The sequence below is a fragment of the Gambusia affinis genome, linkage group LG13, assembly GCF_019740435.1.
Source record: "Gambusia affinis linkage group LG13, SWU_Gaff_1.0, whole genome shotgun sequence".
NCBI lineage: Eukaryota > Metazoa > Chordata > Actinopteri > Cyprinodontiformes > Poeciliidae > Gambusia > Gambusia affinis.
The window spans coordinates 17,665,788-17,686,800 of NC_057880.1; the positions used below are offsets into that span (position 1 = coordinate 17,665,788).

Here is a 21,013-nt window from a genome sequence, read left to right on the forward strand (position 1 = left end):
CAAAAACATGGCATCCATTGTTTCCTTAGTCAGTTCCCTGCATCTTCAGCAACTGGCAGTGCAGCTTCTCGTCCATAAAATGCCCTAGTTTATCTACCGTGCATCATTGAAGGTTATCCCAATCTGTGTCATGTCACATTGAGTCAGAAATATAAATACATTTTGACTAGAAGTCATGAGTTCATGCATTACAAAAGTACCAGAGGGATTGTTTGTAGCACAAAAATCTTCTTTCATTCAAAGTGAAAACATTATGCCAGGACTGTGCTTTCCTTTGCCTGTTTTTTATTTTTTATTTTTGGATTTTCTTTGTCTGCCTTTGTCTTGAATCAGTTCATCAGTCATTAGTTTATCATATTCACTCCCAGCCCTTGGTGAGTGACAAATCTTGACCTGAAGGACAGGAATCTGATTACAGAGACCCTCTTGCAGGCTGCAAGCAACCGGGTCTGCGGTTGTCAGGCAAAGCTGCTCTTCCTCTCCCCTCATGTCATGTTTTAGCAAACTCTACGCATGGGAATTAGGCCTGAGTACATTCATCTCAGCAATGATAGCATCTATATTAGGATGACAAATTTGTTCCTGTCACCAGATGAGAGACGGGGACTGCATGTCAAGGTGCAGGTAAAGTCTGGAAGACAGTGATTTGTGGCCAAGCTGGATATCTCTTCTTCTGCTTTTCTTTTTCCTCAAAAGACAAGGCATCATGCTCATAATTGTCATCTATTTTTAGATTTTTGACAAATTAAACAAGAAAATTAGTAACTGAGCAGTAATTTTTGACTGAAAATCACAAGTGTTTGTGTAGAAGAATTTTGATAAAAAATTACCATGATTACAAGGAGTTTTCTGGTAATTGTTATGCCTCCTTCATTCACTCAATTATCCTTAGCAAATGATATTCCTCCTGGGTAGTTCTGTGCTCTCAGGCCAGATTACAAGCAAAGAGAGCCACAGACATGCACAGAGCTCCAGATTCGATTTCAGATAACAAAAATATCAGGGAATCCAAAGGGGGAAAATGCTCCAGTGGCGGCAGATTTCATTTATCCAAGATGTGTGAAAGCAACGATAAGGAGGAGAGACAGAGTCGACCATGCAATACACTTTCTGTGGAGCAGCACAAGGAAGAAAGAGAAGAAACAAGAGAACTCAGGGGGAAGCGTAGGAGGGAGATGGAAGCAGATAGTGTTTTATGAACATCATAGTCAGATTTTATCGTTTAAAGCGTCAAGCTAACAGAAGGCAACCAGCCTTCTCTTGTATAAGCTGCAAGAAGCTGTACACTCAATGGCAGCTGCTCAGCATGCACTCTTACTGTGAGGTGACTGCAAGCACATGTCCATATTGTATGAAAATGATATCTACATCCACGGCAATAAATAATAGCCACCAGGCCTAATTGAGAATCAAAATATCAGCTGTTTGTCATATGGCGCACAGGATGCCTTGAGTTGTCTAAATCAGGCTCCAGTCACACATAGTTGTCTGTGAGTCAGTGATGGACATGGTGACAGAGTGACGCAGACAGTGACTGAGAAACAGACTTGGTGTTTCCTCCTACACAGGCAGACAACTATACACACCGGTAACTTTTGTGCACTGAGACATATCGTGTCTAGAATTTTTCATTAAGACCATGCAGATGACTGTTCCTGAAAAAGAAGCTGAAGTCAGTCCTGAGGGAGACTTAAGTAACAGCTACAAAGCACTTCCTTGAAGCTACCACATAAAAAGCAGCAGTCCTCACAAAAGCGCTGTTCTCCAGGCCCAGAGAGGAAATATATTAAACGTAGGTAGTCATATATTTTGAATTGGTTATGCGTGTAGTTCGTGTCCACTCCCTCCTTTGTTGCGTTGCACCTTAACATCTTATGTTTCTTTTTTTAATGCAGCCTTAAATCTACACAGTTTTTTTTTTTTGAGTCTGTGAAGCAAGTCCAGGCAATGCTAGTGTCTGTATAGTACAAATCATACACAAAGTAACTCGAAGTAGATGAACAAAGACAGACGATGCCCATTACAGAAAGAAAACTACAATAATATTCTTGAAATTTAAATGTGATGTTAAATTAAGGAAACATTAGCATGAAATTTAAAACAATTATGTAGCTAATACTTGAAAGACATAATGTAATCTTTGAAAACAAATATTCCATCTTAATTTAAAGAAGCTAAATGTTTCTGCACATGATGTTTAGTTTGGAGTGAACCTACCTCTTATGACATTAGGGATTTAGATGCCTCATACAAGATGGAAATTCCGGGATTCATTTATACCATTCAGTGTTTTGCAGACAACAGAATTTCAAATTGTGACTTTTCACAAGCAGTGTCAGTAATGTATGTCAGTGTAGCAATTTGTGGCATCCTGTGGTGTGACCCATTTTCCTGATGTTCAGGCTCTGGAGCAATAGATTTAAAAAATATATTTTTGCAGAAACCGTAAGTTTTTTATTGGGTAGACTATATAAGACTTTTTTCTACAAATTACTCATTTTCATTCAAAACTTATGTTCATGTTAACAGGAAGAACGAAAGGAAAGAAGAAAGGAAGGAAGGTCGGAATTCATTAAACTATAAATGAATGAAAATAAATAAACATTACAATAAACTTATTTCTTAAACCTCCCCTCTGCATTTGGTTGGATGAAATTCTCGCACTTATTTTAATGACATACTGATTCAGTGCAAAGGACTGTGGTGACACATACAGTAAGTTAATGTATTCAGTTTTATAATTGACAATGAAGCAAAGTACCCAGAAGTCTAAGGAATTAGTTGATCCTTCATGCTTTTTTCCAACTTTTATTGTGTTCAAAGGGAAAAATCCCTTACTATATATTAAAATGTTTTTAACACACTGTCAGGACTTTGTCAACTGCGTTTAAACTGTAACAAATATCTCAAGTGTTCTTTATGCCCATATGCTTAACCGTCTTAAAAGTGATTCGCCAATAAGACCGGAACCATTTTACGTCTTCCTTGCTTACTGCTCATTTTGATTCCAAGAGGACTTTTGTGGGTTTCCTAAAAGGAGTTTACTTCTACACTGACATGCTGTGACTTTACAAGGTGTGCAAAACTGCCTCCCAGTATCTTGTTAGACTGTCTGGGGCCTTACGCCCTAAGGAAGATGTGTAGTGCGACAGAAACATGTGGCCACCAGGGGAGGAAATAGAGAACCTCAGACCACATTACATATATATATATATATATATATATATATACACACATTAAAGTCATACTCACGAGTCTAAGGTTGACTTCTAGCAACAGCTGGTGTGTTTTTACATAAAGCAAAACCTTTTCTCCCTAGAGAAACTGCATCTGATAACTGTGAAAGTGTGAACAGCTGGTAACCATGGACAGTTTTTCTTACGGTATAACAAAGCGGATAAAAACACATACTAATTACTGAACACAAATTGCTTCTGAAAAATGACAAAAAATTTTAAAAGTAATTCATTTGGGCTTTGAGATCAAACTACAATTAAAATATTGCCTGTGTTTGGCTCATGTTAACTCAGAAAAAATAATCTGTAACACATTATCTGTAATCATTATAATAAAAAGTTTCTTAAAAACACAAAAGCATATTTTTGTTTCCTTAATAAGTTCTTGGCCTGTGAATATTAAGGATTTTCATGTGGTGGTGTGAATTTTTTATGACAGCTTGGGACACTAAACTGGGTCTGGAGACCATTTGCAGAAATCAGATTCAATTCAGTAACTGAACTGAGAAAATATAAAATGAGTTCTTAGAATGCACACCTGCTTATTTGAATTCTAATTAATTTTTGTCTTGGTGTTAAAGTAATAGTGACGGGTCGATCAGAAAGAGTTTATGATCTGCTCTTAATATAAACAACGGCTGTTCATTGCGATAAGGCCAAAAAATATATATTTTGATTAGCACTTTCATATCAACAACATTGGAATAGCAATAAATCCATTTAATTGCAAACTCCCCATATTCTCTTTATGTTTGTGCTTTAAATTGGGATTCATCTATACAATTTGTAGGTCAATGTTAAAATGGAATACTTTTTTCTTCATCTCCTTCAAAGAACAGCCTCTGTTTCTCCCCAGATGGTTATTTCCTACACTTCAGCACTCGATTGTGAATAATTTTGACAATCTGTTGTGTCACCATGAAACCCTCCATCAGAGTTTTCTTTTTTATGTTCTCTCCAACTTAAACAGAGTGCCAGGAGAATATGGATGTTTTGAACATAAGTACCCCATTATACAGTGTTTGTTGCACAACTCTCTGTGATATAGACAATGACATTTGATTGTCTTTTACCCTCGTCTGTTTCTGTGCAAGAGTATTATGCTGACAGCCTGTCAGGCCAGCAGTAGGAAGTGTGTGGGCGAAGGCCAGGCAATACACTGAGCTGAATTCACAGCATGAGAGGCCCACATGCCTTCATTATTCTGTTGGAATCTATTGAGCATCTGGGACTAAATTATTTATCAACATCGACCTAGTTCCAGGGTGCTAAGTTAGATACTTGGTTGTCATCAGGCATTTTGATAAGAGCTGCTGCTGGTGTGTGAAATCTGCCATGGGTAAATAAAGAGCATGTGAATGGATCATAAACTATACACCATTTAATTTTCTTGAATGAAGGTTTGAATACAGAGCCTTTAGATATGTTGAGATATAAACATAGCTTCTGGCTTCTTTCCATGTCAAACCACGAACCCTCATCTACCATCTCCTCCTTCCTCTATACTGCTCTTTAATAATGTGTTACTGCAAGGCTGAAACTTAGGACAGATAACTCCTCCCAATTAGTCCACTGCAGCCCTGGTCAGATACGGACACTCGCAGGCTGCTCTCAGTGTAAATAGGTGCCAACATGACAAATAATAGCACACTGTCTAGGCAGCAGCAACACATAGAGAATGTTGATTCCTCAGCTTTCCAGACAAGTCAAGGCTTACAGCTGTACAAATATATACTTTTAAAAAAGCACATGATAAAAAAATAAGTATATATATATATATATATATATTTTTTTTTTTTTTTTTTTTTTTTTTTTTTTTTTTTGTATTTTCCCAAAGGACATTGTCTAAGCAAAATATTTTTTTTTGTCTAAATAGCAACATTCAAAGTGGAGATTCAACTTTTTTTTTTTTTCAAATGCTTGGTAATTGTAAGCATTAAAGTCAACTGGGAGAGAATTACAGTGATCACAATATGCACTTTAAAAAAATAAACCAATTCAAACTCAATTCAAATAACAGTCTTAATTTTAGTTGACAATAGAATTAGTACCAAAATTATCTAAAAATTATTGGTCACTTTTTTTATTTGTTTGTCTTTTTAGAAGGAAATGCCACTACACAAATACCCCTTTCTTATTAATCATCTAACCTGCAGGTACATAAGCTACTTTTTTTTGACAAAAATATCGCTAAAATCTACACTAAATAAGGTAAAGATTGCTAATTTTTTGTGAAACAAACTGCAATATTTTCACTGACCTGTAGTGTGCACCAGAAAGAGAGCATTAAAAACATTGGCTTGGTTTCGAACAAAAAAAGAAGGCCCACTAGGGGGAAAAAACCCCCCGAAAGGCAAAAGAAAACAGCAAGCATCCTCAGTGGAATACATTACCGGGACAGCAGAGGCATGCTTCAGATAAACCTTTCAGATGCCTTCAGTGTCCTCCTGACTTTCAGCTCGTCTCCAAAGAGACATGTTGTGTGCCAGGGAGCATTCATCAAATTAGACCGGAGAGAAAACAATGTGAAAACCCACGACTTTCCACGGAGACACACCGACAGGTTATCACAGAGAAGGTGTCTCTTGCTCTCGAGCACCGGGGCAGCAGCACACAGCTTCCTCCCTGAAGAGCAGCCTTTCTTTCTCTATCCCTCCGCAGGCCAGCATTAAGAGAGGAAAACATGCATCCAGGGCAGCTGTGTACAACTGTAGTGCATTATATTAAAGTCACCCACTGCATATAGAACCTATTAAGGAGTTGTTCTGGACACTGCAAGGCCGTTGAGTGTTACTAGGGAACAGATCAGTGTTTATAAAGTTGTAGATAAACTGGTGACTGCTGACTAAGCCTTAGCGAGCACATGCCGAGCACAGCTAAGCCTGGACATCTCATTATGGAGGACCATTATCAATTCTCACAGATCGAAAACCAGCATGACAGTACTACAGAAAGCACTGGGGAACCTTTGGCTGAGTCAGGTAGGAAATTCCTGGTCGGCATCTTCTTTGATGGTTCAATCACTGCATGAGCCAAGGCCAGTCGATACCTTTACCTGTCTGCAACATTTAATCAAATTGAATTTATTGAACTAAATAAACTCAAATGACAGTATACACACAACATTATGGTTTACTTTCTGTGAAGAAAGCAGGAAGGCATTACACCTCTCTGACTGTCTCCCCAGGTTCCTTCAGAGGAGTGAGGTCTCTGCTGCTCTGCAGAGCTAGATAAATGAGCTGTGCTGTAGGTTCACCATGGCTTCAGCACTTTACAGCTAGATTAATGATGCTTTGCAAACCTTGAGTCTTGCTTTTAGCATTTTCGAAGTGCCTTCATAAAATGAATTACGGGTATATCTTGTTCATAAACATATCTGTTGTGGCATATTTCTTGTGGGAATGATGCTATGAAATCAATCAACTGGACTGTTACTCAGTATTTCTGAAAATGGTCAACACTGAAGAAGAATTGAGATAGATAACCTTTATGGGCAGATAATAAAGATTGTCCAACTTTTTCTTTGTAACTCACCAGAGTTATACTGATTTACTTATGCTACATGCAGGAATATTAATAAAACATGAGCACAAAGCAGCTTGGAATGCAACTAAGATTTGAAGAGTGATGATGTTGCATTTAGAATAAACTCTTGCTTCAGTGCACAACACACTGCTCAGTCAATTTATTAATAGGAAGTGCGTAGCTCCAACATGTGTTCTTCAAGTCGGGATATATAGTCCTTTATCTAGTAACTGGGAGAAAGTCAAGATGAATGCATCTTGAATATCTAAAAGATCGGCACCCTACCAAAGAATTTAAAACTATGCTGAAGATTGACCCTTTGTGCAAAAAAACAAACAAAAAAAACTGCTTCAAAACACTCAAATTCTTGCAGCATTCTAACATAAATTGTATTTTTTTATCTTGTTTTGAACTGCAGGTTTGAGGGTGTGCCTCTAAAGGCTTTTTTTTTTTTTTTTTTTTAAAGAAAAGTGTTTTATAAATACTTATTTACAGTTATAAACAATTGAACTACTGAAAGTAACTTACTTATGTTTTACACTTTCAAAATTTGAAGTATTTTTCAGCCATAAGTATGATATTTGGCCCTTAAGTAGCTGCATTTATTTGGTTGTTTTCACCATTCTGATGGTACATCAGAATGATCATAAGAACATCTATAAATAACTATTTTTTGTGTTTCAACCCAGCTTACCTGTCAGTTTTCATTGTGGGAAGCCTCATGCATGAACCACATTGAATTGTCACGGGTGAAAAAGAATCCAGACATTGCAGGACCAGGTCATGGCCACATAAAATGTTGACCTACACAGTTTTCCAGGTTGGTAGAAGGGCTAGTAACACAAATTTATTATGTTTGTACAGAGACACACATCTATAACATACAAATTGAATTTAACTTAGATTAAATACAGCAAGTCTGCCCAGATTTTTAACTGGGAACAAGACATTATTTAAGGTTCTATCATCAGAAAAAAACGTTTCCATGTTTAGTCAATAAAGGCATAGAAAGAACTGAGTCCACCTTTTAGGTATAAGAGACCTAAAAGAGAGGGCTCTTTTAGGTTTAAGAAGAAAATGTTCATTTAGGTGCTGCTAATTAGAGCACCTCATTATTGTGACTATTTCTATAAAAAGAAAAGTCTTAGAAGTTTGTTGAGCCAGATAGTGAAGGTGTTAATACAATGCTAGTATGAAAATACATCAAAAAGAATCTTATAAAAGTCACTGTTACTAGCATTCAATCTGGGAAGGTGATTTTCCAAAGAAATTGAAGGCCACTGTTTTACAATGAGAAACAAATCTCACAAAAGAAAAACAACAAAATAAAAAGACAGTCAAGAAAGCCATAAATGTTGCAAAAAGAACATGATGCATGAAGCTCCATCTAACACAGTCGTAACCATGTTAAATGGCAAAGTTCAAGAATGGACAATTAGAAAGAGACTGAACAAAAGTCTGTGGAAAGGTTACCGGGAGAACATTACTTCACTTGAATAAGAATATAGCAGCCTGACTTTTGCAAAAATGCATTCAAATAAGAAACGGGACATGTAGAACAATGATCTCACCATATTTGGTGAGATCCAAACATGATATATCAGCATAGACATTTCGTACCAACTGTCAAGCATTGGGTTGTGAGATAGATAATGATCCCCAAACACAGCGGCCAGTGTACAACATGATGACTGGAAAAGAAAGGGAAAAAAAAACCTTGTTGTTGCAACAACCCAGACAAAGTCTAGCTGTCAACCTGGTTATAAAATGTGATGGCAGTACATTGAAACTGCTGTGAATAAATAAATTCTTCTACAATCAACTGAACGACTTATCATACAAAAAACAAATGGTTCAAGTTACATTACCTTTGTTTAGTTTTCCAAACATATTTATTTTAATTTGCTTCTTTAATGTTTTTATGTCTAGATACTCTTAATATTTTTCTATTTTCAGCCTATTCACAAAAATACAGGTTTTTTTTCTTTCATGCATTACTTTTTCCTTGTATAAGAGAAATATTCATGTTTTAGATTTATAGCTAGAAAATGGAGTATTAGGCCTCTTTCTGACCTGTAGCAGAGAATTAAAACATAAGTATAAACACCTCCTCTTTGGTTATCCTTTGGGGAGTTATCCTATATATAATACACCCACATCACACTGTTTCCTCTTCTACACCTCTACAATAAATCTGAAGGATGGAGTTTAAGGTCTGTGAGAGGGAGAATGAGAGTGGTAAGGTGGGACAACTAGGGAGGCAGTATTGATTCCTTGATTCCCGTACCTCTGCCAGAGAGTGTAGTGTGTCGAGATCTCCTGCCAGGAAAAACAAATCATGAGGCAGAAATGATGGATGTGGCACTCTGGGATCCGGTGGTTTCGCCATCTGGATGGCCAATGCTGTACATCAGCCTCGTGCACAGCAAATTAAATTTACATTTGGACGGCTTCCCCAGGCCTCACGCTTTGCAGATGCAACTGAAAAGGCCCTCCGCCACAGCACCCTTAATGGGCTTGATCTATCATTTCCAGGACTATTATGTAAAGATGATGTTGGCCCGTGCTCAGAAAGTCAGAACGATGTTACCGTCACAGCAAAATCAGATTAAGAGTAGCCAAATGGATGTTCGGCAAAATGACATCACCTTTCATTATCTTAAGATGAGTCAATGCTAATCCAACTAGCAGATGTTTTGATGCACATTTAAACATTAGTGACATAACAGCACAAATGCAATAAAAGCCAGCGTCCATCTTTATTTAGGGGCCTGATGGCCTCTTTACCAGTTTTTTTCTTTTAATTCACCACAAAATTACAAACAATGGGCACAGCTTTATTGCTGCAGCTCATCCTACTTAGCAGCTCTTCATATCCAAAAGTCTAACCTGGCCTTGAGGAGGCTGCCATGCTTAAATGAAATGACCTTTAACGCAGAGCTGATCAAATGGCCTGAGGCAAGACTATAAAAAACATTGCAGTATAATGTTTTACAGTGTGCTTTTTTCTGGTCCGTTGTTTGCCCTTTCCCATACTCTAAGACGCCACATTCTATCATCTTTGGTATGTGTATAGTCTGAAATGGATTTAATAAAAGAGCATGTGCATTAGGAGAACATAGATTTATTTTTTGTATGCTTATTTTGTAAAAGATAAAAGGTAATATTGATTTAAATTTCTATTTCTCTGTCTTTTGTTTTCTGTCTTTTTAGAGATGTTATTTTACATTCAGTGCCCAATTGTCCTCTAAATGCCAAAGGCACATTTGACGGCTCCTTCCAATTCCTCTACATTGTAAATATCTGCAAAGCCAGACAGACTACGGAAACACAAATTGAGCATGTGGGTTGACAATTATGTTGTGAACCTGAGTCTTCACTGTTCCTCAATAATCTGATCCCATTTCTGTAAAGAAGCTGTAGCCTGGAAAACGGCGCAGCAGCTGCTACTGTGCCAAGGCAGTGTGTGGTCGTGTTGACAGATAAATCCAGCAGCCAAATAGTGTAACTGTCTGGATTCACATGCCATCTGCCTGCACTCTCCTTAACCCAAGCCTCTAGAAATGCAACTTTTGGTTGTTTCGAGTGGGAATCATCTCACCTTGTTCATAGGGCTAAAGAATTTCATGCCCTCACCTCTGTGCCTATGTACCTCTCTCTCTTCAGATAACTGAAGACTTGATGGTGGCTTCAGCGGAGTGTCCAAGTGATGATGAAGACATTGATCCCTGTGAGCCGAGCTCAGGTGGGTTAGGTTAGTCATCTCTTTTTTTATTCTACTTCTCTTTGGGTGTGTCAGTGTGTCTTTGTGTGTCGTCATACATCACCAGAGGTATAGATCATTACATACCAACAGATACAGTCAAACTGTGCAGATTGGAGTTGTTAGTAAGATTTGTCTGTGAGAGGGACCTAAAGTTAGGTTTTTTTCTGGTCACTGCTGACTTTTCTGTATCTATTGTAACTTGATCTCAAACTACAGAGTGCAGAAATGTGGCTTAGGAATCACTTATTTTATTTTGTCTGTAGTATTTATGGTGTTTTTAAATGAAATAAGCTTGACTTGAAAAAAATCTCAAAATGTCAGCTATACCATCTGTATTTGGATTGTTTAATTGTAGCCATTACAAATCATTCATATCTTGTGTGCCACTTTGTCACCATTTCTGTTTTCCAATTGGTTTTCAAATCGCCGTCACAGAAACAATTTAAAGGTGATGAAAATTTGTTTATTGTGTTTGTAATGGAGTGTTGTCTAGCCACCCAGTGAGAATTATTCATCATTTGACTCTGTCAACATAATGTAGCAGCCCAAAAACTTCACAAATAAAGATAGTGTAAAGTTTGAACAACACACTGTCAGAGATCCACTCTTTGTCAAGACTGAGAAATATCATGGTGGGGTTTTTTTTCCCCCACCAGGGGGTCTTTTTGTGGGCTCTAGTGTCCCTTATACAACAGTAGGCTGACAGGAAAGGGGGGAGGACATGCGTCAAATGTCGTTGGGTCCAGGAATTGAACCCGCAACGGCCGCGTCGAGAATTGAAAGCCTCCAAACGTGGGGCGCGCTACCCTCTACGCCACCGGAGCACGCCCCATATCATGGTGTTTTAATAATCTGGACCTTGTGTCACAATACCTTGTCAAATCCATAGTGTTCATGTAATACTGCAAACAAAGGCTTCCTGTATGACAAGATATTGAAGGGCTGCTTGTCATTTGCCTTGTGTTCAGAAATTTATTAATTTAAACATAAGGATTGGGCCTATCTTATGTTCGTCAAGTTTCATGTTTCAGTCTTCAGTTCACCCTGCAGCATTGCTAAACAAAAGTGTTGAATGAGCAACAAAAACTACACAATGGTTGGTGTCCCTACAAGCAGATGTTACTGTGTTTTAATTGTCCACCTACAGTATTTGTTTACAGCAGCTCAGGGCATTTGTTAATATGCATAGAGGGGAGTTCTCATGGAGACAGGGAAAAACAATTGTAATTATGAAACCTATGTGACTTCAAAAATATTACATAGAAAATGGATAAACCCAGAGAGGACTGTATGATTTTTACAGATGTGCACAGTGTCCCCACTGTTGTTAATTAAATTCTACAGCGGGCAGTGCAAGTTTATCCTGTTGTTTCTCATATGCTGTTGATCACTGCGGCTGCAAGCAACTCCCCTTGGATATAATGATTGAGGTGCATGTCAGTTGTTTTGTTCTTATAACACGAGCACACTTAGTCGGTCTAAAGATTTGTGTTTAAAGAGCCCAGATGAATTCAAAATAAAAAAGACACTTATTACTTCCCCAGAGGGTTTCAGAAATACAGCCTCACTCTGACAATTTGTGATGGTAAATCTGTTTTTTTCCCCACATTGCTTGCAAAACTTTTAATCTCTTTCTCTTGCCACACATGGAGGGCAATTAGGTCTAACCATAGCATCTGTCTATGAAAACAGGGATTTTCAAATGCATTCAGAAGTGATGAGAAGCACTGAGAACAATTAAGTCCGAACTCAAGGCTCCCTTCTCCATTTAAATGTGTTATTGATCAGTATGTGGTTGTAAACCTCCACTAAATTAATGCCTGCCCCACAGCAAATGATATCTCCTTTATAGTCTGAATGTCTTCCTATTCTTCTGGCTTTCCACTGGCAATATTAACTGTACTCTTTTTCCTCTAATTCTGGTTTTTCATTTTTGATTTATATAAAGAGCATCACAATAAGTATTCCAACGTGCATTTGTTACCTTAGGCAAATATTATACCTGGAAGAGAACAAGTTCACACAAGCAGCATGCTTCATCATATATATATATTTTTTATTTATTTATTAATTTTGACAAGGGCATCTGCCAAAACATTCGTTGCCAACAACGTGAAGCTCCTTTTGTGATCGCTGAGGGGGATTTGACACCAGAGCTGTGGGCTCCCCGGGTGGCAGCTGTCTAACACTGTATCCTGATTAATATCTACATCCAGAGAGGTAGATGAGGTGCTGCCAAGCACTCACCTCATCTCAGTCAGGCTTGCTGCTTACAAAATCTAAAGATATTGTTGCTGATAAAAGTACAACTTACTCATATTATTGTTTTAAGCCGCTTACTTTAATAATACTAAGCATGTTAGGCTTTTTATGCTATATACCCTGAGAGCTTTTTCTGGTTGCAAACTCTAAGCAGCAGCCAGAACTGCAGACACTTTGTGCCCGTGCCAACCTTTGCACTCATGTATGGCTGCAGTATGATAATGTTAATGCATAAGTGAACCCAGGAGGTGAGCTCTGAAACAGACTATTATGTGAGCTGTACATGGCAAGGTCAGCTGTAGATCACTCTGTATCTCAGAGGATTTCTGTCCCCCAGCGGTCCCTTCCAGCCACTCAAAGACATGAATTGGGTAAGCTTGCTTATTGCCATGCTTTATTACCCTTACTTCCGGAAACCATGGAGGAGCACAGCTTATCACTTGGCAGGACTCAGATTAGATCACGCTGCACCAAATTGAATCCTCCCCCCTGGTTTTGGAACCCACAGAGGAATACAGAGGTCCATGATGCAGCAACACATCTGATTTGTAAGAGGAGGAGGATACAGGAGTGCTGAGATTCTCGGCAGCCTGTCTCTGACAGCTGAATATCACTGCAACTGTGATTACAATAACATGTTATGCTGCTATCTTTGTGATGCTGGTTGGGGGAAAAATGCAAACCACAGTGCTGAAGGTTTTTGCTTCAATAAGATTTCGCCTCAAATTCTTAGAGAAATAACCAAAATATATGTAGACAATCTGCATAATGACCTCACTTCCAAGGTGTTCTCATATAAATGCTGAATAAATCCTGGCATTTAGCTTAAACAACTTCTGCAGTTTCCTCCGAGTAGAAATATCTCATTTGAAGGCCAATATGAAGTGCCGGCCAATCAGCTGGAGAAAATGTAGATACAGACTTGGTTGTGTGAAAATAGCCCAGCAAACAGTCTGGCAAGATCACAGCTGGTGCTGTTTTTTCCAGCCCTAACCTCAGTTTTCATGGTGAAAGTTAATGGAAGGGGTTGCTGGGGAGCTGCATGGGGTCAGATGGAACGGATGTTTCTTACCTACCTGCCTCATTTCATTGGCATCAAGCCTGCCGTTGTTGGAGGGGGCGAGGAGGTGCAGCTGCTGTATGTGATCCATATCCAAGGTTACGTGTTACACTCTGCAAATGTCTTTGTTCCACATTATGCTTTGTTATTTCTTCTCATCTCCATCAGTACAGATGGAGATGATTTTTTTTGTCCAAATTTGTACAAAGCTTTAGAAAACTACTAATTTATATTACGTTATAAAACATTAAACAACAATTTAATATAATGATAAGTTGTTTGTTGCTCCAAATAAATTTGTTTTAATTGTCAGTCTGTTTGAGCTGATATGTAATTGCCTCTTTGCAGAAAGATTAAACATGAATGGAAACAGCTACTCTATTTTGGTGTGACAAGTTTTCTCAGATATATTAAATATTTCTAATTAGTGGATAAATAGTTAGGGCAACTCTGCAGTAAAACTAAATTACAGAAAAATAGCACCACCTTAGTGAGGAAGCTAGCTACTTCTTGTTATAAAAATGTAACTTAACAGAACTGTCTTGTTTTTTTGGGGGTTTTTTGTAGCAGAATTGATCAAAATAGCATTCTGTTTAAGAAATTGAAATAAGTTTTAATTTAAATCTGCAAGTTGTGTGAATAAATTACTAATAAATCAGCCTCACTAAATAGTGTTTTAACTCAAGCAAGGTGATTACCAAAGAGAAATGTTTACACAAAACCAGACATAACGACATTCAATGACCAATTACATCAGGTCATCTCTGGATAGTTTTTAAATTTTGTAGAGATCACTTGCATATTATGTTCAAATGCCTATCGCCCTGCAGGCTTCTCTTTTCCTCCTGTTTATGTCTGTTTCGTAACACAAACTGCAAAACCAGACAGTAAATGACTAATACCGCACCTCAAAAGCTGAATAAAAACACCCCAGAGAAATGCAGAGAGAACAACTGGGAAGCAAATTTTGATAAAATTTGATTCATTTAGATGTTAATGTCAGTAAATGTGTGTATGTGTTTCCACAATCTCCACTGATGATTTTTATTATATTTTTAAATAAATGTAACAATTAAAATAAAGTTTTAAAATCTTTCAGAAATGGTGGATACCATTACTATCTCAGTAAAGTAATACAAACATGTATGTGGTGCGTGTGTGTGTGTGTGATTGTTCTATATGTATTTTTTAGTTGGTTTATAAAGTTTATAACGTCAGTGAGAAAGTTTGTCAATAAACTTTCTCACTGAACGGTGGTCAAAGTACAGTCATGCCACAGTGGGCATCTATTTTCTGGGATTAAATGATTGAACACTGAATTTAATTTATCATTCGTACTTAAAGGCGGTGAGGGTCTCATGAGGCTGCTTTTAGGATATATGGAGAAACACACCTAATGACAGGTAACTCTTGATGAAGAAAGTGTTCAGCTAACACCTTCATGAGGGAGATATGTGATGTTTTTCATTCATTTGATAATTTATGTTCAAAATTCATAGTTGATTTTCTTTTTTCTGTCTTTAGATCTTGATGTACTAAATGGCAAAATTAACTTAAAAAGATCTCACTGAAAAGAAACTAGAAGGCAATTTTTAAACCAAATGTTTCCCTCTTCAAATTTACAATTCATTTCCCTGTTAGAGTGCACAAAATAGAACGAAACCACCTTGAGCATGTCAGCTGGATTTTTTTAGCCTTCCACCATCATTAAGCTCAAAGGTTAATTGTAATTTCTTTAAAAGCAATAACCTCCCTGACAAACACACCAAGCTGCCTCAGTCACAATTTGAGTTACACTTTTTTGCATTTCACAAAAAAAAAAAAAAAAAAGAATCTTTCAGCTCCTTACTCTTAGCTGCAGCAGCCCTTCACTGTGAATTGCCCAAAGGCAGGTTAAGGTTAATCATCTCTCGTTTCCTACTCTCTCTGTGCTCTCTCATCATATTCTATCCGCAAGCATTCCGCTGTGACATTAGCAGCTACTAATGTGTTTGACATTTGTTTTAATAGATTTAATTTATGGGTGTGGAAACAATACATAGAGTAAACCAATAAATCAACCAGCAAATGAATACTCTCCTTAACCCCAGTGGCAATGACTGGAATGCACCCAGCCAGGAGAACAAGAAATGGGGTAAATTATTGCTTTAAAAGTAGTTGTAAGATTAATGAAACATTAAGACCACTGTGGTGGTTTAAGAGGTCACTGCCCACATTTAATAGGTTACTCAATCATACACAGCTGGAACTCTATGTGTTATTTTGTTATTTGCTGATAAAAGTAGAATTAAAAATATAGAAATAGAATAGAAAAAAAAAGAATGCTTATTCAGTAATATCACAACTCCCAACCTTTATCCCCATGCAAACTGATATTCCTGGGGGGAGTGGAGCGGGTCTCAGTATTTTCCCAATTTACATTGACATTCTCAAGAAATTTTGCCATTTTGTTTGTTTTCCCTGCACTTTTTCACTAAGGATTAGACCATTCCTCTCTTATTTCTACATTCTATTTTAAATGAAGTGTGCTCTGGGAGAAAACAGGATTTCACACTTACTGTCAGTCTTTCTCTGTACTGTTCCCCCACCCATATTTATATTTTCAATTATTCTTGTTTTCCTACTGCATATCTTTCTGGTGTGGTGACATTGATGCTAACACAATGTGTCTGCGCATAAGCTTAAGTAGGGCATGAAAGACTTTGCTTCACAGAAAAAAAAGAAAGAAAAAGCAGAATCACAGGTGATTTGCAGCAATATTATGAGAAGATAAAAGCTCAGAGGTAATGTGGAGATATCAAATAAGTGGAGTAATTTCTAAAGATACAATAGCAATGTCAGTCTTTTAATCTGTAAAAACAAATGTCCCTTCAGATCTTGTCAAATCTGTGCAGTGACAAAAACTTTAATCCTCTTGTGTTCTGGCAGCAAGAAAGGATTTTTTTATTGCTGTTATGTCACACAATTATGAAATATCTAACTTCAGATTATCTACATAGATCACAAATATAGATCGCAGGAACGTGTGAGCTGACACTTTAGGAATCTAATCAAGAGATAAATTCCAGACTTGAGGCATTCAGGCCAAGTGAGCTCAATCCTCTACTTTCATCTTGGCTCCTTTAGTTGAATCCCTCTGGGGAAAACGGTTTAAACAGCACCATACCTTTTACCGGGCTAAATCAAAGACCTTTTAATAATTCTCCCTCCATTTCATGCTCACCCAGCTCACAGCTCATCATCCACCATCAGCATAAGTGGAGCCATTTCATAGACACACATGTAAGCTATCACGAGGCACACTGCCAGCGTGTCTCAAGAATATGATGGCTTGCATCACTTCTTGAGGACACAAAGATAATTAAAGAGGGAGGAGGGGGATTTAATAAATGCTTTGGCTCTGCTGCTGTTGATACAGTGACCGGTCCCCAGACTGATCCCTGGCTCTGTGACAGCTTTGACAGCTAATGATATAACTGGATATGTGAAATGTGATAGTGTAACACTAATTTGGTTGACAGATTAACAGCAAAATATCACAAAGCTAACCAACTAAGTCTTGGTTCCTACAGAAGCAGCTCACTGTCTAAAAATCATTTAAAGTATAGCACCTTTCAAAAGTATTCAGACAATTAAACTTTTCCAGAATTTGTCACAACCACAAACCTAACTGTATTGTCAGGTTGTTTGGTTTCTTAAAAGATTGAATTATATTAAGTGACACATAACTTTCAAAACTAGAAAATATGTATCTGAAAAGTGTGCCTATAGTGTGTCAAATATCCTAGCAAAATCAATGAACAGGAAAATTCTCCACAAATAATATTAATTTACGTTCCACAGAATGATCCATGATTTACTTGAGTTTTAGAATACAGACCCACGAATGGGGAGGGCTCCACTGCATTTCCAAACTTAAAAATTTATGTTCTCACATACAGCGTTCTTACAGTCTGACTGAGTTTGAATTGTTTTAGAAAAATTGGCTAAGCTGATCGGGATATAGTTTAAAGGTTTGTCCCTGTCAGCTATAATTTCAGCTTATAGGTGGTTCTACAAAATACCAACTCAGGGAAAGTGAACAAAACATTTTAAAAGTATTATTTTCTTTCATTTTATAGTTAGGTGCTGTTTTATAAAAGTGATTTGCACAACACCCTCCTAAAACACATTTGATTGATTGGCTGTAACTTGACAAAATGGTGACGTGTGCATGGCACTGTAGCACTGCGAAAACCCATAAGTAAACTAAGTGTGGACCAGATGATCAATTACTTAAAAAGGATACTTCTCTCTTAAAATATCACAAACTAGTCTCAATGGTTAATAAAAGGTCAAGCCCAGCCAGTTTATTCTATGTATCCTCAATTGCAATAGTCATTTCATTACCTCCATATAAGCCTCTCACACGCCTGAAATAAACCAAACCCCGCCACCAACCCCACACCCCACTCTGCGTCTTCCTTCATCCGTGACCCTTATCAACCTGCTCACCCTGTGACAAATTACCAAACAAATGAACCCTCACGCTGGAGACAAATGAGGAAAAATAGTCTTTGAAGAGAACCATTTATTCAAATCCCACTTGACAGGAGAGTATCTCTGATCCTATTTCTTTCCTTGAGTGCATGTGGTAAAAAAGAAGTCAGGCAAAGAGAACTGAAATCCACAACAGGCTTTTAAATGACATGTTCCCTGATATCTTCGCCAAACAGGCTCATGTATCCAGGCTGAAGAACCCTGAGAGAATCAGGAGAAAAGACGCTTTTTAAATAAACAAATTGCTGTGGCAGACGGACACTTGAAGCTGAAGCAATCTCAGCATTTACGTGTTCTGATTGTTCGGTTTCATGGCGGCCATTCTTCTTATCCTGCTGTTGCTTTTGTTTATTGCTTCCATTTCTGCATCTCTTCTTGAGAAATAAAGGCAAATGATTTGTGGCGAAATAGCTGAAACATTAACTGTTGTCCTTGTAAGTAAACCAGCAAGGACTTTATGATGGCCCTGAACGTGATACTGTAATTTAAATCTCACTCTGGGATGAGATGAAGAGGACAAAGTTATTTTGGCAGCTTTAACACAAGCGCAATCCTTCAAAAGTTAACCCTCCTGAGTTTACCTCCATCGCATCACAAGCGCACCCCTGCTATGCTGCCAAGAAGCCAGGCACCACTTTAAGGTCATTTTCCCCATGTCTAATTTTACCCTTGGGTACGCTTGAGTAGAGCGTATGAGAGCAGCCATCATTTTAAACACTTGTTTCAGGCGCTATTTCTTTCTCAGTTTATGTGCCTCCGTTCTGAGGTGATGGAGTGCTAATGAACAGACAGGCAGATGCAATTTGCCTGAGGTCCTTATGTGGCTTTCTTGAAGGCCTGATGTCGAACACATTACTGTGCCTCAGCTCAATGTGAGGGAGATTGGGGCTCACGGGTAACAAATGGCCTGAATCATGAGGTTCATCAGGTGATCTAGTGGACTATGGCAGATTCAATCAAGCAGCGGTTTGAAATATTCTACCGAGACTAAGTGAGAGCTAATGAGCAGCTATGAATGCATATCGTTATAGACTAAACTTGAAGGTTCTCTACTAAATTCAGTGTTGTGTATGGTCACTGTTGACTAGCCTTTGTTAAGATATATATATATATATATATATATATATATATATGTTTTTTTTTAGTTTGCCCATAATGAAAAAAATAAAGAATTGTGGTCAGCTAATTGAGGCTTTAACGTCTTAGTATGAATGCAGTCTGGGGGGAGCCAATCAACAGATCCAGGCAGAAGGAAATAACAAAGCCCAGAGCTGGAGGTGTCAGATCACACAAGAAGAACAGCGCACTGTGGGACTTTTGTCACCACTGATATTTCAGATTGTGGCTGCCTGCCTCCTCAACTCTTCTAGCTCAGTTAGCTCACAGGAGGAGCCAGCCAAGGTTTTAGATAAAAACCCCCGGACCTTTAGACAGAGGTCTCTCCCTTCCATCAGTCTGTTATCTACTCTCTGAACTCTTTTTACTTTAAAAAGACAGACAGCAAATATGAAAATGGCTCGATGTTTAATGCCTGAACAACGGCTTGCTGGGGACGTGCCTAGTCAACCAGTGGCTTTTGCCCACAAGGCGAGGGCATTCTTCACACCTGTCTGCAAGGATAAGTGGGCTTGTCACAGGCAAAGCTAATCTGTTGCAACGCTCAGTCACACTCAATCCCCTGGTGGAACGCTGCGCTTGTCCTTGAATGTTTGCTGGCACTGGAAGCATACTTGGGCCACTGATCGGTCTAAACGTGGTGGAAAACATGTCAATGAGGAGCAGCGCCCTCTTGTCTCTTTACAGACAGCTAAGAGGACTTTTGCCCTTTACAGTTAGCACTTTTAATGCTTCTAGCTCTGGATGGAACAAACTCATCCTACCACAGGTATATTTGCTGTCTGTTGAGGTAATTAGCTTGTGAATAACACAGTTCAGCACAGTGCGTGTCTAAACATTAAAATGTCACTCAAGCGGAGAAATAAATTGAGTCTATGTTTTACCTGATAGAACCTACAACACAGAGACAGCACAAAACAACAAAAGGAGCTATCAAATACACTGAGTCAGTCTTCTTATGTGTAATCACCACCCTATTCACTGGTGAAAATTATACTTTCAAAGTAATCACACATTTTAACATCATATTGTATAAACTTTGCATTTATGGTTTTCAGAAATGTTTCCCCTGGTAATTTGTAATAAGTAGGTGGAAAAACATATTTTTGTTCAATCATGAAATAAGGACTGGAGTAGATGAAACAAAGTGCTTACACAAACATCAGTACCAGCAAAATGTTGTTGTCTATGTTTCTTTTTGATGTAGTTAAGTTGCTTTGGACTGAAGACTGAGTTCCTGGAGGAGAAAGGAGATACTTGTTGGAAAATACTACGCTGAATAGATCAAAGGAGTTGAAGGATGACTTGTGAAAAAGAGAAAAGCTAAAGATATTTTTAGAGAAATGGTTTCATTTAAAAGCTGAAGAATGCAATTATTTTTATAGCACACCATTAACTGAGAGAAAAAAAAACAAGAGATAAAAGAAGAAGAACAAATTGAGGCGTGGTAGAGGGGAAAAAGACAGTGAACATCAATAAATAGAATTAGTGGTTGTTTTCATTTTATTC

At 38.0% G+C, this 21,013-nt stretch overlaps 1 protein-coding gene across 11 annotated transcripts in view; it reads left to right on the forward strand.

Moving 5' to 3' along the window:
- LOC122842860 (neurexin-1a) overlaps positions 1 to 21,013 on the forward strand; it is a 234,750-nt gene that overhangs the window by 207,963 nt on the left and 5,774 nt on the right. For 6 of the 11 annotated variants that reach the window (XM_044137092.1, XM_044137087.1, XM_044137089.1 and 3 more), the window contains one exon: positions 10,428 to 10,506. In XM_044137092.1, the coding sequence (XP_043993027.1) occupies positions 10,428 to 10,506 (79 nt within the window). Of the gene's footprint in view, positions 1 to 10,427; positions 10,516 to 21,013 lie in introns of all 11 variants that reach the window. The other 5 variants (XM_044137088.1, XM_044137090.1, XM_044137091.1 and 2 more) reach the window with 1 other exon arrangement.